Source organism: Chiloscyllium plagiosum, unplaced genomic scaffold (genome assembly GCF_037043375.1).
Source record: "Chiloscyllium plagiosum isolate Xiang-an unplaced genomic scaffold, Cpla_swu_hap1 HiC_scaffold_21, whole genome shotgun sequence".
NCBI classification, from domain to species: domain Eukaryota; kingdom Metazoa; phylum Chordata; class Chondrichthyes; order Orectolobiformes; family Hemiscylliidae; genus Chiloscyllium; species Chiloscyllium plagiosum.
The window spans coordinates 48,277,785-48,302,363 of NW_028270159.1; the positions used below are offsets into that span (position 1 = coordinate 48,277,785).

The following is a 24,579-nucleotide window of genomic DNA, read 5'->3' on the forward strand; positions in this document are numbered from 1 at the left end:
TCTCTCTCTCTCTTTATCTACCTGTCCTAGGTAGAATTGGACACAGCATAAATGATGCATCCTTGACAGTCCCACGACTTTAGTGCAAAAGGCACTAGTCTGACTGATACAGGAAGGGATGGAGTCTAATGAGACCACCCCTAGGAGCCAAATGACTTAAGCTGCTGATCAGACAGGGTTTGGTACAGAAGGTTCTGGTGCTGTACCTGCTAACTCGTGCATCTTTTCTCACCTGTACAGATCAGGAGCTCGTCCCAACAAAGGAAACTGCTGCAGATGTGGGTGAGAGCCAGCCAGTGCTCCCTCGGAGGATAAAGCAACACCTTCCAGTCCTGCTGCAGTCTCTGAGGAGGGTCCTGGCTCAGTTGGAATGTGTTGTCTGTCTGGAGCAAGAGGTAAGGTCGCTGGCAGTGGCTCAAACACGGAACGATATAATCTTGGTGTTTCATATAGATAGCTTCCCACCTCATGTTGTCTTATAATGGAGGCCATTGTGTCCAGTGATTGTATTATTAGTACCTTCAACACAGTAAAATGACCTGAGGAGGAGGATATCATAAAACGGAGACATAATCAATGGAGCAGACAATAGGGATCTCACTGAAAGCTTGGTCAAAGTTGGAGGAGATTGTAGTTTTCATTGGTGTAGTAAAGGCAGGGAGTGGATGTTTAAGACAGCCCAGGCTCGTGGGGGTTACAAAGATCGCAGCAAGTGGCCACGCTGAAGAGGGTTACTGATATGAGGATGGAGTGAGGCTAACACTGAATTTCCCATATCCTAATGCTCAGCAGGTTCTATTCAAGTGTTATCCCTTACCTATATCAGCTTCTAGTTATAAATGTTCTCAGCTATTTTTAACTCCCTCCCTTTGCTCTTCTCTATCTCTGTACCCTCCTTCAGCCTATACACCCCTCCCTATCTGTGTAACCTCCTCTGGCCCCTACACTGCCTCCCTACTTCTGTACCCTGTCAGTCTCCTAACTCTGTAACCTCCTCTGGCCCCTACACCTCTCCCTATCTCTGTAACCATCTCCGGCCCCAAACCAACTCCCTATCTCTGTACCCTGTCTGGCCCCTACACCCCTCCCTATTTCTGCACTACTCTCCAACCCCTACCCACCCGTCCCTATCTCTGTAACTTCCTCTGGCCCCCACACCCCTCCAAATCTGCGTACCCTCTCCAGCCTCTAGACACCTCTTTTTCTCCATATTCTCCTTTTGGCCCCTACACCCTTCCCTATCTGTGTATCCTCCTGTCCCTACATCCCCTCCCTATCTCCATACCCTCCTCTGGCCCCTGCACCCTTCCCTGTCTCTGGAAACCAGCTTTTAAACCTCGTCTTCTCTTTGGTCCTCTAAGATGCCTCTTAAAGTTGACATCTATTGTCTCCCTGCCATTAACTCCAGGGGAGACTGCCTGTCGACTTCTATTTGCTATTGCTGCTACAAAGTGATATGGGATGGCTGCAACATTAAAGCTGCTATAAAAATACATATTATTGAGAGTGTAAAAATCCAGAGGCTGTTTTTCAAAGAGCCTTTGTTTGGCTGTAAACAAGGGAGCTGGGTAAATTAGATCTTGGCTGTTGAATAGAAATGAATGTTTCTGGTGGACTCCATCTTGCCTCCTATGATGAGCCGGATACAGACCCCTGCTGGATAAGGAATTTTATGGACTGCCGTTTACCGGTTAAGGCCAAGTTCTCTCACTCACAGGTTGAACCAATATCTCTGTTTATAGACAGCATCCAGGACTTTGCCTGACATCTCACGGCAGATGATTGTTCCTTTCCCAGCTACATCTCCCTCCTATCCTGTGCTGTTCATGAGATCCACACTTGTGTGATGTTGCCCATGGTTTGGGAATTGATCATCCCAAGAGACAGTCATCTCTGTATATGGGATAGCATTATAGAACCGTGTAGGTTGTAGCTGACCGTCTATGGATAGTTTCATAGTCATCACAGTGCAATCATTTTCTGTGCATGGCAAACTACATTTAGTCTCCAATGATACTAAACCTTTTTTACTGTTCTATTCTTGTAAGCTGCAGTCTTTAAAGTTTTATTGATCTTAGTGTTAGTGCTAGGTCAGGGGACAGTGAGATGTCTGACCACATTTAATGTAAGATTAGGTTTGATAATCGAATGAGGGAAAGAGGGAACAATGGATTTGGACATCACTGACTGCAGATCGGTTAAGTACCAATACAGATTGGTTTCCAGTTGGCGTGGAGAATTTGTGTATGTTCCAGCAGTTTCTGAACACCAGTTAGTTTTTCTTTTGTCTGGGTATTGGGAGTTACTGCAATTGTCAGTGTTTATTACTTAACCCTTGAAGTTGGTGCAATGTCTTAAACCACAGCAGCTTATGGCTGTACAATGCTGTTATGAAGTAACACTGAAGAAATGGTAATATATCTCCAAATCAGAAAAGAGTATGGACTGAAGGGGAACTTGCATGTGGTGGTGTTCCCATCTGTCTGTGCCCCAGTTCTCGCAGAAAGTAGAGGCTGAGTTAAGAAGCTGTTCCAGTGATTCCTGAGGCCAATCTGTTCCCATATGGTAGTGACCCCACCTCTGAGCTAGGAGGCCCAACTTCAAGTCGCACCAGCTTCAGAGTTGTCCAAAATATCTCTGAACAGGCTGATTAGAAAATAGCCAAAGGAGAAACACTTTAAAAAGGCAAAGGGTTGTTTGTGAATATCATTTGGATTGCAGGTGTTAACAAGCTCTCTCTCTGTTTTGTTTTGTCAGAGTCAGATGATTTTCCTGCCATGTGGTCATGTTTGTTGCTGTCAGACATGTGGAGCTGAGTTGTCCACCTGTCCCCTCTGCCGGAAGGATATTGAGCAAAAGATTCGCATCTATCGTACCTCCTGAGCTGGGCCTGTCCCTCTCCAACGTACGTGTTCTTTCCAAGGTTTGCAGTAACTCAAAAGCTGCCTGCTGATTTGTACCCCGCCTTCTGGAGGTGGCAAGGAGCACAGAGATGGGCCTGGGTTTGACTCCGTTGCTGAGGGTATGATAACTGCTTCCACTCACTCTAGGAGATGCCTACTGGTGTCAGACTTGCCCAGTACCCCACCCTGGGTATACCCACAGATGCTGTCTGTTGACTCAAAGGTACAAAGAGAAGGTGGCAAATAAGAAGCAACAAGAGAGTTGAGTTGAGAATTGGTTCTGATGAAAGATCACCTCAACCTGAAACAATAACTCTCTTTCTCTCCTGCTGAGCATTTCCAACACTTTGTTTCTATTCCATTTTGAAAGCATTGATTGACTATGCTTCGACCACTCTCGGGCAGCTCATTTCTGATCCTAATCACTCGCTGCTTGAGAGTGTTTCTCCTCCAGTCTCCATTGCTTGTTTTGCCAATTACCTTAAATCTCGTTCTCAATCCTTACAGCGGTCGGAACATTTTCTCCGTATCTTCCATGTCCACATCCCTCAGGATTGGAAATTGCTATCAAATCTTCAACTCTCACTCTCCAAGGAAAACAATCCCAACTTCTTGAATCTATTTTCAAAACTGAAATGCTTCATCCTGGAGCCATTCTTGTGAATCATCTCCGTGCTTTCTCTAACACTGTTACATCCCTAATGGTGCCTGGAACCAGTGGAAACTGACCAATGTTTTATGCAGGTTTAATGTTACTTTCTTGCATTTTTACTCTGTGCCCCTGTAGATTTAGTCCAGATTGCTGCATGTTTTATTAACTGCTCTTAATCCCCTCCTACCAACTTCAATGTTGCATACACCCAACAGTCCCTCTGTTCCTGCACTTCCTCTAGAATTAATAGTGTCCTTTATTTTGTCTGGCCTCTATGTTCGTGTTACCAAAATGAATCACTTCACATTTATCTGCATTAACTTTCACCTCCTGCCTCTCCACCCATTCAAGCAAGCTGTCCCCATCCTCCTCACAATTTACAATGCTTCCACATTTCAGCTCGTGAAAATTTTGAAACTGCGACCTGTGTGCCAAGATCTAAGTTTAGAGTAGGGAGGTGTAATGGTGATATTCCGAGACTAGTAATCCAGACTAATGTTCTGGGGTTCAATTCACACCATGGCAGATGGTGACATTTGATTTCAATAAGAACATCTGGAATTAAAAACGGTTAGTCTAATGGCGATCATGTAAGTCAAAAACGCGTCAAAACTAATGACCTTTAGGGAAGGAAATCTGCTGTCCTTACCTGGTCTGGCCTACATTTGACTCCAGACCCGCAGCAATATCGTTGACTCTTAACTGCTCTCTGGGCAATTAGGGATGGACAATAAATGATGGCCGAGACATTAATGAATAAAAATAAAAATCATTAGTGTACATCAGGAAAAGCAAAGGGGTCAACACCAAATCCTGGGAACTTCACTACAAACCTTCCTCTAGCCTGAAAAGCATCCATTTCCCAGTACGTCTTGTCTCTTATCACATAGCCAATTTTGTGTCTGTATTGCTACTGACCCTTTTATTAGCTATATTGTTGATTACAAGACTGTTGTGCAGCACTTTATCAAATGCCTTTTGGGAGTCCATATACACCATAACCATAGCATTATCCTCAACAAGCCCCTCTGTTAGTGCATCAAGAAAGCTAGGGCAACGTGATTTGTCCTTAACAAATCCCATGTAGGCTTTCTTTTATGAACCTATATCTGCCCCAAGTGACTACTAATTTTGAGCTGAAGTCTTGTTTCCAGAAGTTTCCCCAACATGAGAGTGGAACTGGCTGTGGGTTGCTGGATTCCTCTTTACATCCTCTTTTTAAACAAGAGTGTGACAGTTGCAATTCTCCAGTTATGTGGCACCATCCCGGGTCCAAGGAAGACTGAAAATTTATAACCAATGTCTCTGCAATATCCACTCTTCTTTTCCTTCAGTATCCTTGGCTGCATCCCATCTAGTCATGATGCCTTATCAACATTAAGCACATTCAGTACTTCGTCCTTATCAATTTAACCAGGGAGGAGATTGCTGAGCCTTTGGCATTGATCTTTAAATCGTCATTGTCTACAGGAATAGTGCCAGAAGACCGGAGGATAGCAAATGTGGTTAAGGGGAGTAGAGACAACCCAGGTAATTATAGACCAGTGAGCCTTGCTTCAGTTGTTGGCAAAGTGTTGGAAAAGGTTATAAGAGATAGGATTTATAATCATCGAGAAAAGAATAAATTGATTAGGGATAGCTAGCACGGTTTTGTGAAGGATAGGTCGTGCCTCACAAACATTATTGAGTTCTTTGAGAAGGTGATCGAACAGGTAGATGAGAGTAAACCGGTTGATGTGGTGTATACAGATTTCAGCAAGGCGTTCGATAAGGTTCCCCACAGTAGGCTATTGTACAAAATGTGGAAGAATGGGATTGTGGGAGATATAGCAGTTTGGATCAGTAATTGGCTTGCTGAAATAAGACAGGGTGGTGGTTGATGGGAAATGTTCATCTTGGAGTCCAGTTACCAGTGGTGTATCGCAAGCGTCAGTGTTGGGTCCACTGCTATTCGTCATTTTTATAAACGACCTGGATGAATGCATAGAAGGGTGGGTTAGTAAATTTGCAGATGACACTAAGGTCGGTGGAGTTGTGGATAGTGACGAAGGATGTTGTAGGCTACAGAGAGACATGGATAAGCTGCAGAGCTGGGTTGAGAGGTGGCAAATGGAGTTTAATGCAGACAAATGTGAGGTGATTCACTTTTGTCGGAGTAACCGGAATGCAAAGTACTGGGCTAATGGTAAGATTCTTGGTAGTGTAGATGAGCAGAGAGATCTCGGTGTCCAGGTACACAGATCCTTGAAAGTTGCCACCCAGATTGACAGGGTTGTTAAGAAGGCATACAGTGTTTTGGCCTTTATTAATAGACGGATTGAGTTCCGGAACCATGAGGTTATGCGACAGTTGTACAAAACTCTGGTGCGGCCGCACTTGGAGTATTGTGTACAGTTCTGGTCACCGCATTATAAGAAGGGTGTGGAAGCTTTGGAAAGGGTGCAGAGGAGATTTACTAGGGTGTTACCTGGTATGGAGGGAAGGTGTTACGAGGAAAGGCTGAGGGACTTCAGGCTGTTTTCGTTAGAAGAAGGTTGAGAGGTGACTTAATAGAGACATACAAGATAATCAGAGGGTTAGATAGGGTGGACAGGGAGAGCCTTTTTCCAAGTATGGTGACGGTGAGCACAAGGGGACATAGCTTTAAATTGAAGGGTGATAAATATAGGACAGATGACAGAGGTAGTTTCTTTACTCAGAGTAGTTAAGGGTATGGAATGCTTTGCCTGCAATGGTAATGGATTCGCCAACTTTAAGTACATTTAAGTCGTCATTGAACAAGCATATGGATGTACATGGAATAGTGTAGGTTAGATGGGTTTCAGATTGGAATGACAGGTCAACTCAACATTGAGGGCCGGAGGGCCTGTACTGCGCTGTAATGTTCTATGTTCTATTAACCCTTCAAGCATCTGAATGACTTTCCCCTTTACCATGACCTGGGCAGCAGCATCTTCCTTGGTACAAAGTATTTATTTAGTAAGAGTCATGTTCTTTGTCTCCATGAATAAATCCCCTTTTTGGCCCCTAATCAGATCTATTGCACCTTTATCACCTTTTCAGTAACTTTATACCTGGAAAGATTTATAGGTTTACTTTAAAGCTTGCTGTCAGTTTCTTTTCATTCCCTCCCTTATTTGCTGCTTCAGTTTCCCTTTGAACCTTCCATTTTCAGGCAGAATTTCAACTGCGCTGTCCAGCGGACATTAGCATGCTTTATCTGCTTCTTACTCTCCACCTCTTCAATTGTCCAGGGAGCTCTGGATTGTTTGTAGTACCTTTTGCCCTTTTTGGAGGTATATCATGACTGGGAGTTTGAGTCATACAGTTATGACTGACTTAAATTAATTGTTTGTGTCAGCTACAGCGAGAGGCTGGATATGTTCGGGTTGTTTTCGTTGGAGCAGAGAAGTTTGAGAGGAGATCTGATAGAAGTGTCTAAGATTATGAAGGGGATGGACAGGGTGAAATGAAAGGAGCTGTTCCCCTCAGTCAAAGGATCAATAAAAAGGGGCACACCTTTCAAGTGAAAGGCAGGGAGTTTAGAGGAGGTACAATGGGCCAAATAGTATTAACATTTCCAGCATTTACAAGGATGTTGCCAGAATTGGAGGGTGAGCTACAGGGAGAGGCTGAATAGGCTGGAGCTTTTTTCCCTGGAGTGTCAGAGGCTGAGGGGTGACCTTAGAGATTTATAAAATCATGAGGGGCATAGAGTCATAGAGATGTACAGCAAGGAAACAGACCCTTCGGTCCAACCCGTCCATGCCAACCAAATATCCCAACCCAATCTAGTCCCACCTGCCAGCACCCGGCCCATATCCCTCCAAACCCTTCCTATTCATATACCCATCCAAATGCCTCTTAAATGTCGCAATTGTACCAGCCTCCACCACATCCTCTGGCAGCTCATTCCATACACGTACCACTCTCTGCATGAAAAAGTTTCCCCGTAGGTCTCTTTTATATCTTTCCCCTCTCACCCTAAACTTATGCCCTCTAGTTCTGGACTCCCCGACCCCAGGGAAAAGACTTTGTCTATTTATCCTATCCATGCCCCTCATAATTTTGTAAACCTCTATAAGGTCACCCCTCAGCCTCTGACACTCCAGGGAAAACAGCCCCAGCCTGTTCAGCCTCTCCCTGTAGCTCAGATCCTCCAACCCTGGCAACATCCTTGTAAATCTTTTCTGAAACCTTTCCAGTTTCACAACATCTTTCCGATAGGAAGGAAACCAGAATTGCACGCAATATTCCAACAGTGGCCTAATCAATGTCCTGTACAGCCACAACATGACCTCCCAACTCCTGTACTCAATACTCTGACCAATAAAGGAAAGCATACCAAACGCCTTCTTCACTATCCTATCTACCTGTGACTCCACTTTCAAGGAGCTATGAATCTGCACTGCAAAGTCTCTTTGTTCAGCAACACTCCCTAGGACCTTACCATTTAAGTGTACAAGTCCTGCTAAGATTTGCTTTCCCAAAATGCAGCACCTCGCATTTATCTGAATTAAACTCCACGTGCCACTTCTCAGCCAATTGGCCCATCTGGTCCAGATCTTGTTGTAATCTGAGGTAACCCTCTTCGCTGTCCACTACATCTCCAATTTTGGTGTCATCTGCAAACTTACTAACTGTACCTCTAATGCTTGCATGCAAATCATTTATGTAAATGACAAAAAGTAGAGGACCCAGCACCGATCCTTGTGGCACTCCACTGGTCACAGGCCTCCAGTCTGAAAAGTAAGCCTCCACTACTACCCTCTGTCTTCTACCTTTGAGCCAGTTCTGTATCCAAATGGCTAGTTATCCCTGTATTCCATGAGATCTAACCTTGCTAATCAGTCTCCATGGGGAACCTTGTCGAACGCCTTACTGAAGTCCATATAGATCATATCTACTGCTCTGCCCTCATCAATCTTTGTTACTTCTAAAAACTCAATCAAGTTTGAGAGACATGATTTCCCACGCACAAAGCCATGTTGACTATCCCGAATCAGTTCTTGCCTTTCCAAATACATGTACATCCTGTTCCTCAGGATTCCCTCCAACAACTTGCCCGCCACCGAGGTCAGGCTCACCGGTCTATAGTTCCCTGTCTTGTCTTTACCACCCTTCTTAAACAGTGGCACCACATTTGCCAACCTCCAGTCTTCTGGCACCTCACCTGTGACTATCGATGATACAAATATCTCAGCAAGAGACCCAGCAATCACATCTCTAGCTTCCCACAGAGTTCTAGGATAAATAGGCAAGGTCTTTTCCCTGGAGTTGGGGCAGGGGAGAAGGTTTAAGGGGAGCAGGGAAAGACTGAAAAGTGACCTCGGGGCAACTTTTTCGGGCAGAGTGTACATGTATGGAATGAGCTGCCAGAGGACGATTGAAATATTTAAAAGGCATCTGGATGGGAATGTGAATAGGAAGGGTTTGGAGGGATATGGGCCGGGTGCTGGCAGGTGGGACTCTATATAAATAGAGTACCTGGTCAGCATGGACAAGTTGGACTGACGAGTCTGTTTCCGTGCTGTACAGCTCTATGATTCTATTTCCAAATTAAAAACCCTCCAGCTCTTGATCAGTGTGCCTGTAGGCTATAACAGGTGCATATCTAAATATTTTTGAAGTGACAGCTCAGTTTCAGGCAGTGAGTCAAACTGGATTGCTTCTTGAAAGAGCTGATCAGCTTCCTTCTGTGCTGAGCTATTCTAATTCTATGGTGTACTGTCTTTTCCAGTCCGCACTGTCAGGAACTCTGTTTTTGTTAGTGTCCTGTTCTCTTTCATGAGTTCTTATCTTCACACTTTTGTGTCCACAGGTCTGCCTGCAACCTCGTCTGTTTCATCTCACAGCCTGCTGGTGCCTTGTGTCCTCTTTCTCTAGCTATGCTGCCCTACACAAATAAACCAGGCTGCATTTACTTCTGGTAAGACCATGTGGAGCAGCTTCCAGGCTGAGGTGGACAATTCCTTTTCTTCTGGTTGAGCCTGGATGCTGTTGGCAGTGATGTTAATTGGTGTGTATTATTCTACTGAGATGTAACCTGACGTAGTAACTGGATTTAACCCAACTCCTTGAGTAGGCGAGGAGCAGAAAACTGTAATCGAACAGTTAAGACTTTTGTTTTCTTGCTGCTGTTTGTCTCCTTTGTTCATGGAAATGCATTGGAATTCCACTGAGAATTGGTGCAGCAAATCTGCAGAGAACTCAGGTGGGTGTGCAGTCAGCTTGAGCGGTGTCATTTGTGCCCATCATCTCACTCACCCAACCCGTCCACATACAGTTGCTCAGCGATCTGCAGATCAAACGTAAAGCAGGACCTTTCGAACTATAGAATGGTTACATCACCGAAAGAGGGTATATAATCCATTGTGTCCAAGCGTCCAATAAGAGCAGTTTGCCCACCTCCATCCTTCTCTCTTGCCCTATTCTCATAGTCCTGCCAATCCTTTCCCCTCCGATCACTGTATAATTCTGTTATGAATGCAACAACTCAATCTGCCTCCACTGCAGTTCTCAAGCTGTGCACTCCCAATCCTAACTACTCACTACAATATAAAATTATTCTTCGTGTTGTTTTTAGTTCTTTTGCCAATCTACTCCTCTGGTTTCTAGATATTCCATAAATGAGGACACTTTCTGCTCTATCCAGAATCCCTCATGATTTTAACACTTCAGTCAAATCTCTCGAAACACATCTAGATTCACCAAATTTAGCCATATTACTGACCTCTCATCTTTTGTGCCATTTTTAAATCGTGTGCAGCACGATTCTGCAGCACCTTCACACCTTCCCTGAATTGTGGTTCCCAGAATTGGATACTTCAGTTGAGGCTGAACCATTGTGTTATAAAGACTTACCATAACTACTTACTTCTGTACTGTGTGCTTCAATTTTTAAAGCCCAAGATCCTGTATGCCTTATTGATGATTTCTCAATCTGCTGTATCATCTTCAACTATTTGTATACTTCAGCCCTTTGCTCCTGCAGCTCTGTAGTATCCTTTCTTTTCGATCATGCGTATCCTCATTCTTCCTTTCACATGTACCACTTTGTATTTCTCTGCCTTAAATTTGATCTGCGCCATATCTCGCCAGTCGTCAACTTGTGGATACGAAGTTTGTCACTTACCACCTTACAATTTACAATATTTCCAAGTTTTGTTTTATCTGCAATTTTTGAAAATGTGCCTTATACAAGCCCAGGTCATTAATATACCTCAAAAATGGTCCTGATAGTGACGCTTGAGGAACCCAACTATATACCCTTCTGTATTCCTGAAAAACACTGATTCCAGGTTCTCGGCTAATTCTGTAACCATGTCACTGTGTTTTATTACATAGGCTTCAATTTTTCTGATGAGTATTTTATCAAATGCCTTCTTTGAAGTTCCTTTACACCACATATGCACATTACCCTCCTTGTCACCATAACAAAACTTAGACTAATCTAACACTATTTAGCCCTTCAGAAATATGTGCTAGATTTTCTTAATTAGTCAACATTTGTCCAACTGACTGCAAATTTTGTCCCAAACTATTATTTCTAACAACTTTCCGATCACCAATGACTGGCCAATTGTTGCTGTACTTATCCTTGGATTTTGTCTTTGTGTTATGTCAGAAAGCTGCTGTGAGGATTGTGTTAAATTGTTTTATTGTGTTGTAATTTTATATGAAAACCATCAAATAATTTTGTTTATTTTTATATTAAAAAAATTTAACCCGACTAAGGTTTTATTGTGCAATATATTGAATTGTAGCCTTCCTGTTTGGTTCATAATGTAATTACTGTTCTCTTTGTACAATTGTACAGATAGCAACTGTAAACATGAATGCTTGTCAATTCTAATACTTGCTGTGAAATTTTCTTAATAGATATTTTATTTTTCATTCTGCTGCCCCCTCGGTGACTCTCCATCACCCAACCAGGAAGTTTTCAGTGAGATGGCCTCTCTTTCCCGAAATAACCTCCTGATTAAATAGTTTTACTTCTCCCTGATGGAAAACTACTAGAACATGAGCTATATTTAGCCCTTTATATTTGCGTCTAACTGCACATATTTGTGTAGAGTTTGCACATTCAGCCAGTGTCTGCATGGGTTTCCTCCCACAATCCAGACAATCGCCCCAAGCTGGAATCAAACCTGGGTCCCTGGTGCTGTGAGGTAGCAGTGCTAACCACTGAGCCACCACGATTTACTTGTGTCATTGGAGATGTCTCAAGGAACTAGTCCCATTACAAAAGATTCCTGCCCTTATCATATTCATTCTTTTCTTAAGGGTTGCTGAATTTAAGGGCTTTTCAAACCAGAGGTTGGTGTCACTCAACCACTGCTTTATTTTCTTTTGCACTTAGTGGTATCCTGCATTAAAGGTTTCTTCCTATGTTTCTCCCAAGAGATAGTTAGAAGCTGCATGTTGAACTCAATACTAGAATGTAAAGCATGTTTTCAGATATTTATTTATTGAATTGTCCCTTCAGGATGTGTGCATTGGCTTAGGTGCTGCTAAGATAAAAACAATGACTGCAGATGCTGGAAACCAAATTCTGGATTAGAGTGGTGCTGGAAAAGCACAGCAGTTCAGGCAGCATGTGAGGAGCAGGAAAATCGACATTTCGGGCAAAAGCCCTTCATCAGGAATAGAGAGAGTGCTGCTAATAAAGATCTTGCTGTAAGCTATGAATTTCAATACTCAATTATATGTACATTAAAAATAGTGATCTTAATGAAAAGTCTTTGTCACAATAAAGGTCTTAAATGAAGCATGCACCGTGCTGGATCCTGCTTTGTCATTTGCCTTTGGGTGAATTCTGCAGTTTCTGATCTTAATTTAGATACTTGGGATTACCAGTGGAACCTTCTTACTTTTTTCTGGACGTTTTGAGTTACCAGTTATGAACAGTCCCAGATGAATACTGATGGGCATGGAAAAATCATGGAGTAAGTTGAATGGAATTTTTAAAATATACTAGTTATTCTCTTTGTGGTGTTAGAATTGAAAGTATTTGGAGATGGTTCAAGTTACAACTTGCATTTGTATAAAAAAGACTTGTGTTTATATGTTTTCTTTCACAACTTCAGGAATATCCCCATCTAATACTAGGAGGTGGGGATTTCAAAGGAGATGTAGGGGCTTCAAAGGAGATATAGGAGCAAGCTTTTTTTGAGTGGTAGGAATCTGGAACACGCAACCAGGGGTCTGGTGAAGGCAGATACAATAGGGGCATTCAAGGGACTTAGATAAGCACATAAAAATGCAAGGAATAGAGATATGGACCAAGGGCAGGCAGAAGAGATTGGTTGAATTTGGCATCATGTTTGGCACAACAGCGTGGGCCAAAAGGGCCATTTCTGTGCTGTACTGTTCTATGTTCTAATATCCAAAGTGGTTTGGTTGATAAAGTGCTGTTGTAGGAATTGCAGCCACTAACTTATGTGCATGGCAGATTATTCTTGTGCACTTAACTGAGGAATTAATATCAGCTATGGCATGAAGGCAAACTCCTCCTGTGGGAGTCAACAGGACCTTAATTTAATATCATAGCTGAAAAATGTCACTGCCAGTAAAGCAACCTCTCTGTACTGCACCAAAATGTCTTCACTGCTGGAGTGGGAAGTGTAACCATCTCCTTAAATGCTGAGCTATGGAGGGGTTCTACAACCATGGTAAAGTAGGGGAGTTTTGGAGAGCCTTTAAAGGAGAAAGGGCACAAAATTTTGAACAAAGAATGCTAGAATGAGATCAGGGTTACTAATCATTAGGAAGTGAGTGAGATGAGGTTGGGTAAGTCTGTAAAAGCAGTGCAGATAATTCCTGTTGTTTTTCCATCAGAAGCAATAATTAACTCCTCTCCCTATGAGCTCATCTGCTTGAATGGGGAGTGTGGCTATGTGTCCTGACCTTCAGTAAAGTGTGGTCAGACGCCATCCGACCTTTGTTGTAGTCAAGACAGAAAAACAAGGGCACCCAGCAACAAAATGCAAGAGGCTGTCCAAATGTGGGTTTAGAGATATTTTTCTTTATTCCCGTGATGGCTGCTGCTGCTGCTAAAGCCAGTGATTGATGCCAATTTTTAATTAACCTTTAGCTGAGTGGCTTGCTAGGCCATTTCAGGGTACAGTTAAGCATCAACCTCATTGCTGTGTCTCGAGTCAGGTTTTTTTTTGAAGGAAAGTGGTAAACCAGATTTAAGAACAGATGTACTTCTGATTTAAATTCCACTAACTTCCACAATGTGATTTGAATGCTTGGCCCTAGGACTGAGTATCATGTATACTGTAAAACTCTAGCCCAGTCTAAACAGTATTGCAAGTTGGTTGGTTGTTGCAGATGAACAACATCTGCAACAACCAAACTAACTTTATGCTGTTTCAACCTCCTTCACTTTCCACTGATCTGACAATTAGACATCATTATCAAAGACTTTAAAGAATTGCACTCTACCCACAACCAGACAGCTGTGATCTAGTCACAACCTTTGGCCGAATATGCTTATTTTTTTCATCAACTAAATGAAATTCATTCAGTCAGAACCGGAGCAGTTTGGACAAGGACTGAAAGAAGGATTAATAAAGGAGGCTAAAATGTTCTCAAAAGCCTCTTTACCTTTTTTCAAGCCTGTGATCTCCTTCCACAGTTCTCCATAGTTCACCTCAGTCACTCAGAGTAGAAGCAATAAGGTTTGTATTGGTATGTTGAAAAATGAACAACTGCAAGCATCAGGATTTATAGGCAGAATTCCACTGGGGTACCCTAATGAAGAGTTAGAAGGGTGTGAGAAGTTATGGACAACAAAGAGTTCCAATATACATTGCAGCTGCAGGTTTCTGCCTGGTGAGGTCCTCATCTATATTTTATAGCACTTGAATGGCCATTCGAACTTTCAGCCAGGGCTGGCAAGTAACATCTGTTTCAAACAAATGCCAGGTTATAACCATCTCTAATACAAGACAATCTAACTGCCACCCCTCGACATTCAGTGGCATTATCATCAGTCCCCTGCTATCAACATTCTGGGGATTACTAGTGTCCAGAAACTAAACCAAACCATTTATATAAACACAGTGGCTACAAGAGAAAGACAGAGGCTAGGAATATAGCCAAATATGCGGTGTGCAGTGAAAATAAAATCAACCTCTGTCAATACCAATGAAGATCAACAGGAATTACTCATTCTGTGGTCAGAATTACTGTGTGATGTGAAATCATGGTTTTACTTCCTTGCTAATGTGAGGCAACCATGTGGAGATTGCTGAGCTGCACATACCAGCCTCTTGTGGGCATCAGATGCTACAGCATTTTCGTTTGGAAATGGGATACTCCATTACACAACACTTTCAATCAAATGTATTTATTCATAATCATGCAGTTCACCCACCATATTTTCTTCACATTTTTCCTGGAATACAAGAAATACTACAGGAGTAGGGCACATGACCCATCCAGCCTGCTCTGCAATTTAATGTGACGGTGGCTGACTCTGGGCTTCAACTCTACCCCCCTTATACCCTCTCCCAATATTCTTCGATTCCCTGAGACCCCTTTCTCAGCCCAAAATATATTTAAAGATTAGCATTCACAATCCTCTGTGGGGAAAATTACAAAGATTCATAACCCTTTAAGTTAAATAATTTCTCATCTCACTCCTTTGAGGAATCTAAAACATGGAAGCATACTTCAATCAGCCAAAACAATCTCTCAGCATTGGGGAAGTGATGGCCTAGTGGTATTATCACTAGACTATTAATCCAGAGACTTTGGTAATGTTCTGAGGACCTGGTTTTGAATCCTACCACAGCAGATAATGGAATTTGAATTTAATAAAAATCTGGAATTAAGAGTGTAATGATGACCATGAATCCATTGCTAATTGTTGGGGGGAAAACGCATCTGGTTCCGTAATGTCTTTTAAGGAAGGAAATCTACCATCCTTACTTGGTCTGGCCTACTTCTGACATAGCAATGTGACTGACTCTCAACTGCCCTCTGGACATTTAGGATGGGTAATAAATGCTGACCCAACCAGCAAGGCCCTCAAGCCTGTCAATGAATAATAAAAAAAGCTCTACCCTCACGAACCCTTTGTGAATCTTGGATGTGTAAATGAGATAATTTCTCATCCTTCAAAACTCCAAAACAAAAAGCCCAATTTATCAACATCTCATTGCAGGATAACCATATCTCCAAAGGACCAGTTTAATAAACACTCATTATACCTTCTCCAAAAAAAAAATCCTTTGATAAATATGGCAACCAAAATTGCACACAGTAGTCCAAATTTGGTCTTCCTTGACTATTCCTTTGCTCCAAAGCCCAATCTGCCATTTGCTTTCTAAATTGCTTGCTGTACCGACATGCTTCCTCTATCATACCAATTTCTGAACATCAGTCTCACACCTTTTAGAAAATATTTAGCAATTCCACTCTTACAACCAATATGAATAATTTCCCCCTATGACCGTCCAGTTGTTAACTCACAACCAGTCTTTGCAGCCCACAACTCACTAAACTAGGTGAGGAGTATCATCAGCAAACATGATGCATTATATAGTTGCACGTCTTCATACTAATGATGTAAAGAAAGAGAAAAGTGTAAATAGCTGAGGACCCAGCATTGATGCCTGTGGCATCAAGGTTTAAAGCCTTAATATGGAAAAGGGCAAACAGCAAACATAAAGATGCTCAACTGGAAGAATACCAAGTGTGGGATGTTTGGCCAGATTAGAATCCAAGATTTACAGGTGAAATAGTAAATGAGAAAAGGGAAGACTTTTCAAAAGGGGAGATATTCAAATATCCAGCCTCAACTGCTTTTTGGGGAGAAGAATTCCTTAGACTAATGACCCTCAAAATACATTTCTCCCAATCTCAATTTTAAAAAGGATACTTATTTTTTAATTATATCTCCTTTCTCTGGTCCATCGATTAAAGGAAACATCCTCCCAAGTTTCCTCATGATATTGTGTTTCAGTAAGATCACCTCATTCTTCCAAACTCTTAACAAGTACTAGTCTGAACCTGTTCAACCTCAAGAAATCCATAGAATGAGAAGTGAACCTTAGCTGAACTGCTTCTAATGCTAAGTAATTATCTACTCTTTTCAAATATGGAGGCCAAAACTACACAGTACTCCACATTTGAAATCAAATGCTCTATATTTTGACGTTCCATTCCCCTTGCAGCAACATCAACATACATTTTGTCTTCCTCATCACATTGTCCTTCCATACTAACTTTTTGTGAATCATGTTCCAGGACACCCAGATCCCTCTATCAACAATCTCTCTATTTAAGTAGTACACTGCCTTTTACATTATTCCAGCCAAAGTTCAGTTTCCCACTAATAGTCCATCTGCCAAAATTTTTATCCACTCACCTAACCTCTATCTCTTCCTTTGCAGACTCTACTTCCTCACGACCAACTTACTTCACCACCTCTCCTTGTTTAATTTGGCAAATTCAGCTATAGAATCAGAAACCCTACACTGTAGAAGCGAGCCATTCGGCCCATTGAGTCCACACTGCCCCTTTGAAGAGCATCCCATCAGACCCACATCCCCTACCCTATCCCTGTAACCCCGCATTTCCCATGGCTAATCCGCCTCGCCTGCACATCTTTGGACTATAGGAGGAAATTGGAGCACCCAGCAGAAACTCACGCAGACACAGGGAGAATGTGCAAACTCCACACTGGCAGTCGCCCGAGGCGGGAATTGAACATGGAATCCTGGCGCTGAGGCCACTGAGCCACCATACCACCCAATGGTACATTCAATCACACTATCTAGATCACTTTGACAGGAAGAGGGCTTGGATGGTACATGGAGGGGGAGAGGGAGAGAGAGAGAGAGAGAGAATTTGAATGATCAGACACGAGGGAGGTGAGTTGCCAATCGGAGGTACGCATTCCATAGCACTGTAAAGACTCTACAGGATTAGCCCTGGCAAAGCTGGCACCACAGTGCACTGGTTTGAGAATTCAAAGACCAAGGGACAATGGCCATGAAAAACTATAATTCAGCAAAATGGATTATGTAAATCGAATGGAAACAGCATGAAACAGGCCTGTTTTCTCTAACAACTGAAGGTCTATGGAAACCATACTATAAAGTACAGAGTATATATGTCAAGTATATATGGCATGAGGTTATTGGTCATGTTAAGATTTTTTTTTAATTAACTTATCATTAACTGCCTGTTACGTAATGCTTAGGCCAGGTTGCTTTTCGTTTGTTATAGTAAAGTTGTAAAACTTGAAATCTTGTTGCATAATTTCTTGAAGATTGGCTTGAGGAATTCAAATCACTCCATTCAACATCTCTACAATGGTCATGAACGGATCTAAAACAAAAGGACATTTAGGCTTCAAAAGTCAATCAAAATTTGACATTAAGGTAAATTAGATTGCATGACCCAAAATCTGAGCAGAGAGGAATGTTTTCAGAAATATCATTGGACAGGAGATGAAAGGTAAAGAAATTAAGAGGTTTGGAGAAATTTCAGTTCAGGCTGTACAACTGAAGACAATGAGTTCCACCCAAGTAGGCTGCGTCAAGAAACAGGAGTGAAAATGTGTAGGGTGGGCACCACGTGATTGGAAATTAAGGCACAGAGATACTTTATTTTGGACCAAACCAATGCTGCACCCAACACAAGGAAAATGTCTTAATTCCCCATGTGAGCATCATTCACAAATGACAGAATGTAATGAAGAAAGTTTGATATTCAGACTGTGGCAGTTACAATAACAAAGTTAATAAGCAGTCTCTACTTGCCTTGTGTTGCATCGGGCTGTCCAATAGCTATCAACAGCTCTGGCTGTTTAAGCAGTAAAAATTTAATGAAATTCAGCAGGAATTAAAAAGGAAATCTGATTGCAACAAAGTCATATGATGTTTAGGAACAATACCAGTGTGGTTTAGAGTCAGTGCAAGTTCATCCACAATTTCCTTCTGTTTGGACTCCAGACAACCTCTCACCAGGAGGCTGTGCCCAGTAGGTTACAATCAGAGAGAATTTCAGAATATGAAATTCCACAGGGAATAAGCACTGTGTTTTCAGGCAGGTCTTTGAGGCAGGATCCTTTCTGGTTCTCCATCTCCACAGTAATTACACTCAATCTTAGAGGTGACCTTATCCAAGCCAATCAAAATCATCTTCTTCATCCTCATCTCCAAAGAGGGGTGCTGGTGGTGGGCGGCCCTTCATACTCTGTGTGAGTGATAGAGAGAGAGAGAGCGCAATGAGAGATGGGAGAAGGCGGGGGAAGAGAGGGAAATAGAGGGTGGCAAACGAAAAACTGACAATCAGGATTTTGAAGCAATAGAAAGGCGGGGGGGGGTCACTTTTAAAAACTTTTGGCGCACAGTCACTGCTACAGAAATTAGATCTGGAATCATATATATGTTCCCAACATCCAATATTTTGTAACATCCAAGTTATTTACCCCCTCATAGCTTTGGCAAATAGGGTTAAGGAGAATCCAAAGGGATTTTATGAATACATTAAGGACAAAAGGGTAACTAGGGAGAGAATAGGGCCCCTTAAAGATCAACAAGGCCACCTATGTGTGGAATCACAGGATAGGAGAGACTAAACAAGTATTTTGCGTCAGTGTTTACTGTGGAGAAGGACATGGAAGATACAGAATGTGGGAAAATAAATAGCAACCCCTGGAAAATGTCCATATCACAGAGAAGGTGGTGCTGGACAGCTTAAAACACAAAAGGTGAATAAATCCCCAGGACCTGATCAGGTGTACCCTAGAACTCTGTGGGAAGCTAGGGAGGTGATTGCTGGACCCCTTGCTGAGATATTTGTATCATCGATAATCACAGGTGAGGTGCCAGAAGTCTGGAAGTTGACTAACGTGGTGCCACTATTTAAGAAAGGTGGTGAAGAATAGCCGGGGAACGATGGACCGGTGAGCCTGGCATCGGTCGTGGGTAAGTTGTTGGAGGGAATCCTAAGGGATAGGATTCACATGTATTTGGAAAGGCAAGGACAGATTTGATATAGTCAACATGACATTGTGTGTTCAAAATCATGTCTCACAAACTTGATGAGGTTTTTTGAAGTAACGAAGAGGATTGATAAGGGCAGAGTAGTGGATGTGATCTATATGGAATTCAGTAAGGCGTTCAACAAGGTTCCTCATGGTAGATTGGTTAGCAAGGTTATATCACATGGAATACAGGGAGAACTAGCCATTTGGATACAGAACTGTCTCGAAACTAGAAGACAGAGGATGGTAGTGGAGGATTGCTTTTCAGACTGGATGCCTGTGACCAGTGCTGTGCTACAAGGATCGGTGCTGAGTCCATTGCTTTTCCCGTCATTTATATAAATAATTTGGATGTAAACATAAGAGGTACGGTTAGGAAGTTTGCAGATGACACCAAAATTGGAGGTGTAATGGACAGTGAAGAAGGTTACCTCAGATTACAACAGGATCTTGATCAGATGGGCAAGTGGGCTGAGAAGTGACACATGGAATTTAATTTAGATAACTGTGAGGTGCTGCATTTTGGGAAAACAAATCTTAGCAGGACTGATACACTTAATGGTAAGATGCTGGGGAGTGTTGCTGAACAAAGAGACCTTGGAGTTCAGGTACACAGTTCCTTGAGAGTTGAATCGCAGGTAGATAGGATAGTGAAGGCACGTTTGGTATGCTTTCCTTTATTGGTCAGTGCACTGAGTACAGGAGTTGGGAGGTTATGTTGTGGCTGTACAGGACATTGGTTAGACCACTATTGGAATTCTGTGCGCAATTCTGATCTCCTTGCTATAGGAAGGATGTTGTGAAACTTGCAAGGGTTCAGAAAAGATTTACAAGGATGTTGCCAGGGTTGGAGGATCTGAGCTACAGGGAGATGCTGAATAGACTGGGGCTGTTTTCCCTGGAGCATCGGAGGCTGAGGGGTGACCTTATAAAGGATTATAAAATTAGCGATTTTTGAGAAGATTTGTTTCTCAGGTTGATGTTAAGTATGTAAGTTTGCTCACTGAGCTTGAAGGTTTGTTTTCAGCCGTTTTGTCACCATGACTAGGTAACATCATCAGTGAGAGTTACCAGTGAAGTGCTGGTGGTATGTCCCACCTCTCTGATATCAGTCTTAAATGTGGGTGATGTCATTTCCGGTTCTTTTTTTCAAGGGAAGGTAGATGGAATCAAAGTTGATGTGTTTATTGATGGAGTTCTGTTTAGAACGCCATGCCTCAAAGAATTCTCACATGTGTCTTTGTTTCACCTGTCCTAGGATGTGTGTGTTGTCACGAAAGACATGCATGGTCTTTTCCCCAGGGTGGGGGAGTCCAAAACTAGAGGGCATAGGTTTAAAGTGGGGACGGGGGGATATTTAAAAGGGACCTATGGGGCAACTTTTTCATGCAGAGGGTAGTGTGTGCATGGAATGAGGTGCTATAGGAGGAGGAGGAGGCTGGTACAATTACAACATTTAAAATGGCATCTGGATGGGTATACAAGTAGGAAGGGCTAAGAGGAGTATGGACCAAGTGCTGGCAAACAGAACTAGATTAATTTAGGATATCTGGTCAGCATGGAAGAAATGATTAAAGGGTCTATTTCCGGGCTGTACAACTCTTCCCATTACGCTACGGCCCCTCCCTTACTCCACCCCCTTTACACTACGGCCCCTCCCTTCCCCCCACCCTCTTTACACTACGGCCCCTCCCTTCCCCCCCCCACCCTCTTTACACTACGGCCCCTCCCTTGCCCCACCCCCTTTACACTACAGCCCCTCCCTTGCCCCACCCCCTTTACACTACAGCCCCTCCCTTGCCCCACCCCCTTTACACTACAGCCCCTCCCTTGCCCCACCCGCTTTACACTACGGCCCCTCCCTTTTCCCCCATCCCTTTACACTACGGCCCCTCCCTTCCCCCACCCCTTTACACTACTGTCCTTCCCTGCCCCCCTTCATTGCTAAGCCCTCAGGTTCCCAACTTCCCTTCCAAGGTAGAGTCCTGCACGGCAACACTGCTCCCATTCTCCCTCACTGTTGCAGTAATGAAATCCCTATTTTCTTACCACTTCATCTTCATCCTCTTCCTCCTCCTTCTTGGTCAGCTTTCCCGATTTCAGAGTCACCGGTTTGAACAAGCCCTCATCATCGTCATCATCACTGAAAAGACTAAAAAAGTAAAAGGTCACAAGGTCAGTGATCACTGTCTCTGTTCTTCATTTCTAACAGAGATTACTTTATAACCCCATTCTTTAAGGAGAAAGTGAGGACTGCAGATGCTGGAGATCAGAGCTGAAAATGTGTTGCTGGAAAAGCACAGCAGGTCCGGCAGCATCCAAGGAACAGGAGAATCGACGTTTCGGGCATAAGCCCTTCTTCAGGAAGAAGGGTTTATACCCGAAACGTCGATTCTCCTGTTCCTTGGATGCTGCCGGACCTGCTGCGCTTTCCCAACAACACATTTTCAGCTCTACCCCATTCTTTACCCAGTCATGACTAACACTGGGAAAGATTCTTCAAAAAGCAAAATTGGCAGCTCAGAACTGCTCAATCTTCACCGGTGAAGATGAGGAGGAAATTCAACTGAGAAAGTCATCATCCCAGCCAATCCTGATCCAGCTCAGACACATGCTCAAGCAGGAGTCACTGGTCAGAAATCAGATGAGGGGAATTCCTCAAAACATTACCTAACAAATATAAACAGCAGCAAAATAAAGTAACACAGACACCAGAACAGAACTGTTCCATTTCTATAGTGCCTTGCATGACCCAAGGACACTTGAAAGCCTTTTATAGCCAATTACCCTTTTAGAAATGCAGTTAATACCTGTACTGAAAAGTAGCCAACTTGCACACAGCAAGTCAGATGTTCAGTTTTTCAAATGTGATACTGCTTCAGTGACAAACATTATAACACTGAAAAAAATCTCTACTTTTCTTCACATGGGGTGTATACTGGGAGGATGTTACCCCAGCACTGCAGTGCAAAAGGGTCAAGACCTTAGAATAAGCAGTCAGTTGGTTAAGACTGAGATAAGGACAAACGCCTTCACCCGAAAGACTGTATACCTTTGGAATTCCTTATCCCACTGCTCAATCATGGGCCATATTCTGCTCAGAGATCAACAAATTTTTGGATAACAAGAGAATTAAAGAATGAGGGAAAAGAGTAATGGGAGTTGGAATTGACGTAGACCAGTTATAATCTTAATGAATGGTGCATCAGACTTGACAGGTGAAATGGTGAATCCTGCTCCCGTTTCTTAGGTTATATTCTTATATCATTCAGCTCGGAGTATTTTTTTTAAACTGTATATTATGACAGCTGTGTAGCTTAACTCCATCTGCCCACTCTGGTTCCCTTACACCACTGTTCAACAATTTGATATCAATCCCAGTTTGGAAATGGAATTCCCTTGGCTGTAACTGCATGTGGGAAGAAGAATGTTTCCAGGTTTCCAATTACTGTTGAATCTCTATCTAAATTTCAGCAAGTGCATTCCAGATGCTAGCTGTGGAAACAAGGTCTCACCTCCACCCCATTTACCTGCTGAGGGCAACAACACCTGGAACATGAAGCACCCACAATCACTGATGAGTAACAACCAAAACCAGACAACTGAAACATTTTTTTAAAATCTGTTTCCCTTCAAAATTAGCCACATCACAGGAACACCTGCTTAATCCCATCACATGATTACAGCTTCCTGCATAATCCAGCCATTGGTTTCTCTCACTTGGGTGTCTTGAATACTTTGGAAACGGAGTATAATGTAGTCTGACTGAAATAACACCCAAAGTCTGGAAAATCCAAACTCTCCGCAATTTCATTGACTTGTACAGTACTTACCTGGCGGCATTTGTTGAGGGAGCAGATTTAGATTTATGTCCTGGTGTTGATATTGTGTCACTGGAACCATGTTCCACCACGTGCAATGCTTCCAGCTCTGAGGGAGACTCGCTTGCTTCAAACACTGGACCCTCTGGAATTTCTGGACTCTCTTCATTCCCATTGAGGGCTGGGACTGCTTCCTGCAAGGGTTCTGAAAGCAGAGTCTCCTCTTGAATTCCAGAACCGCTTTCAAAACTGAGTGCTTGAGATTGCTCTTCCTGTCTTTCAGTCGGACTGTTTAAATCCAATGTATTGTCAAGCTCACAGTGCTGAACTCTGTCCAATGGGTTAAGGCTCTTCTCTAGTGTTCGATCATGATCGGGGACCTCTGTTTGTTGATGAGATTTTCCATTTTGACAATCAGACAAAGGCTTCTTCTCAGTCTGTGTGTCAGCAGCTCCTTTCCTGGAGGTTTCTGCAGTAGCCTCCTGCTTATCTGCTATGGGTGAACCTTGTGCGAGAGTGGGAATGTTCAGGCTAGAGGTCAGGGTTGCCTCTGGCTGCTCCAACTCCAGTGCTTTTGAGCCTTCAGCCTCATTATGCTCAGATTTCACTGTAACCACCTCACCAGAGTGACCAGGTGATAAATTCACATCTTTTATCCGGTGAGCTTCAGCTACTGTGGGTTGTTTGTCATCCAATACTGCAGTGTTCGGACTTTCTGAGGTATCAGTATTTGCTTTCATCTCAATCGGAGGAGCTGCTTGTTCTTCGCGCTCCTCCTCAGATTCATCATCCTTTGTGATTGGCTGGTCTTGGTCACTTCTCAACAGTTTCAGGGTAACTGCCTATTTGAAAAGAACAAGGTAAGATCATTTGTAGATACATTGCAGAACCAGAAACAGAGGTGTAAAGAATTATTTCTGGGCCTTGTAACGGCCAAAGGTACACTGGGTTCAGTGAAGTTCGGGGAACGGATTCATAAATTTTAATCTTCCATTGGTACTGATCTTAGTTGGTGCCAAAAGTTTGCATGTTTAATATTAGACTCAAACACAAGTATTTGCTGATAAATTACTTATTTTTGATGGATGAAGAAAGGAAAACCTAACATTTTTGTCAATGCCTTCCTAAACCAGTCAGGCTGAAAAAGTCCCAACTCCAAACTTTGGCATATCTTGAGTTAGACTACAAAAG

General features: G+C 42.8%; 2 protein-coding genes across 3 annotated transcripts in view; one reads left to right on the top strand and one right to left on the bottom strand.

The window, feature by feature from the left end:
• The window catches only part of lrsam1 (leucine rich repeat and sterile alpha motif containing 1), an 89,464-nt gene extending 77,134 nt beyond the window's left edge, over positions 1 to 12,330 (top strand). The window contains 5 exon segments of the mRNA XM_043719876.2: positions 241 to 294; positions 297 to 352; positions 354 to 395; positions 2,758 to 2,905; positions 9,377 to 12,330. Of these exon segments, the coding sequence (XP_043575811.2) occupies positions 241 to 294; positions 297 to 352; positions 354 to 395; positions 2,758 to 2,883 (278 nt within the window). The 3' untranslated portion in view covers positions 2,884 to 2,905; positions 9,377 to 12,330.
• Positions 12,331 to 14,898: 2,568 nt separating this feature from the next.
• Positions 14,899 to 24,579, bottom strand: part of fkbp15a (FKBP prolyl isomerase family member 15a) — a 100,315-nt gene continuing 90,634 nt past the window's right edge. For both annotated transcript variants that reach the window (XM_087998541.1, XM_087998540.1), the window contains 3 exons: positions 23,401 to 24,230; positions 21,617 to 21,719; positions 14,899 to 18,774 (listed from right to left, as the gene is read on the bottom strand). In XM_087998541.1, coding sequence (XP_087854667.1) covers positions 18,697 to 18,774; positions 21,617 to 21,719; positions 23,401 to 24,230 — 1,011 coding nt within the window. In that variant the 3' untranslated portion in view covers positions 14,899 to 18,696. The remainder of the gene's footprint in view (positions 18,775 to 21,616; positions 21,720 to 23,400; positions 24,231 to 24,579) is intronic.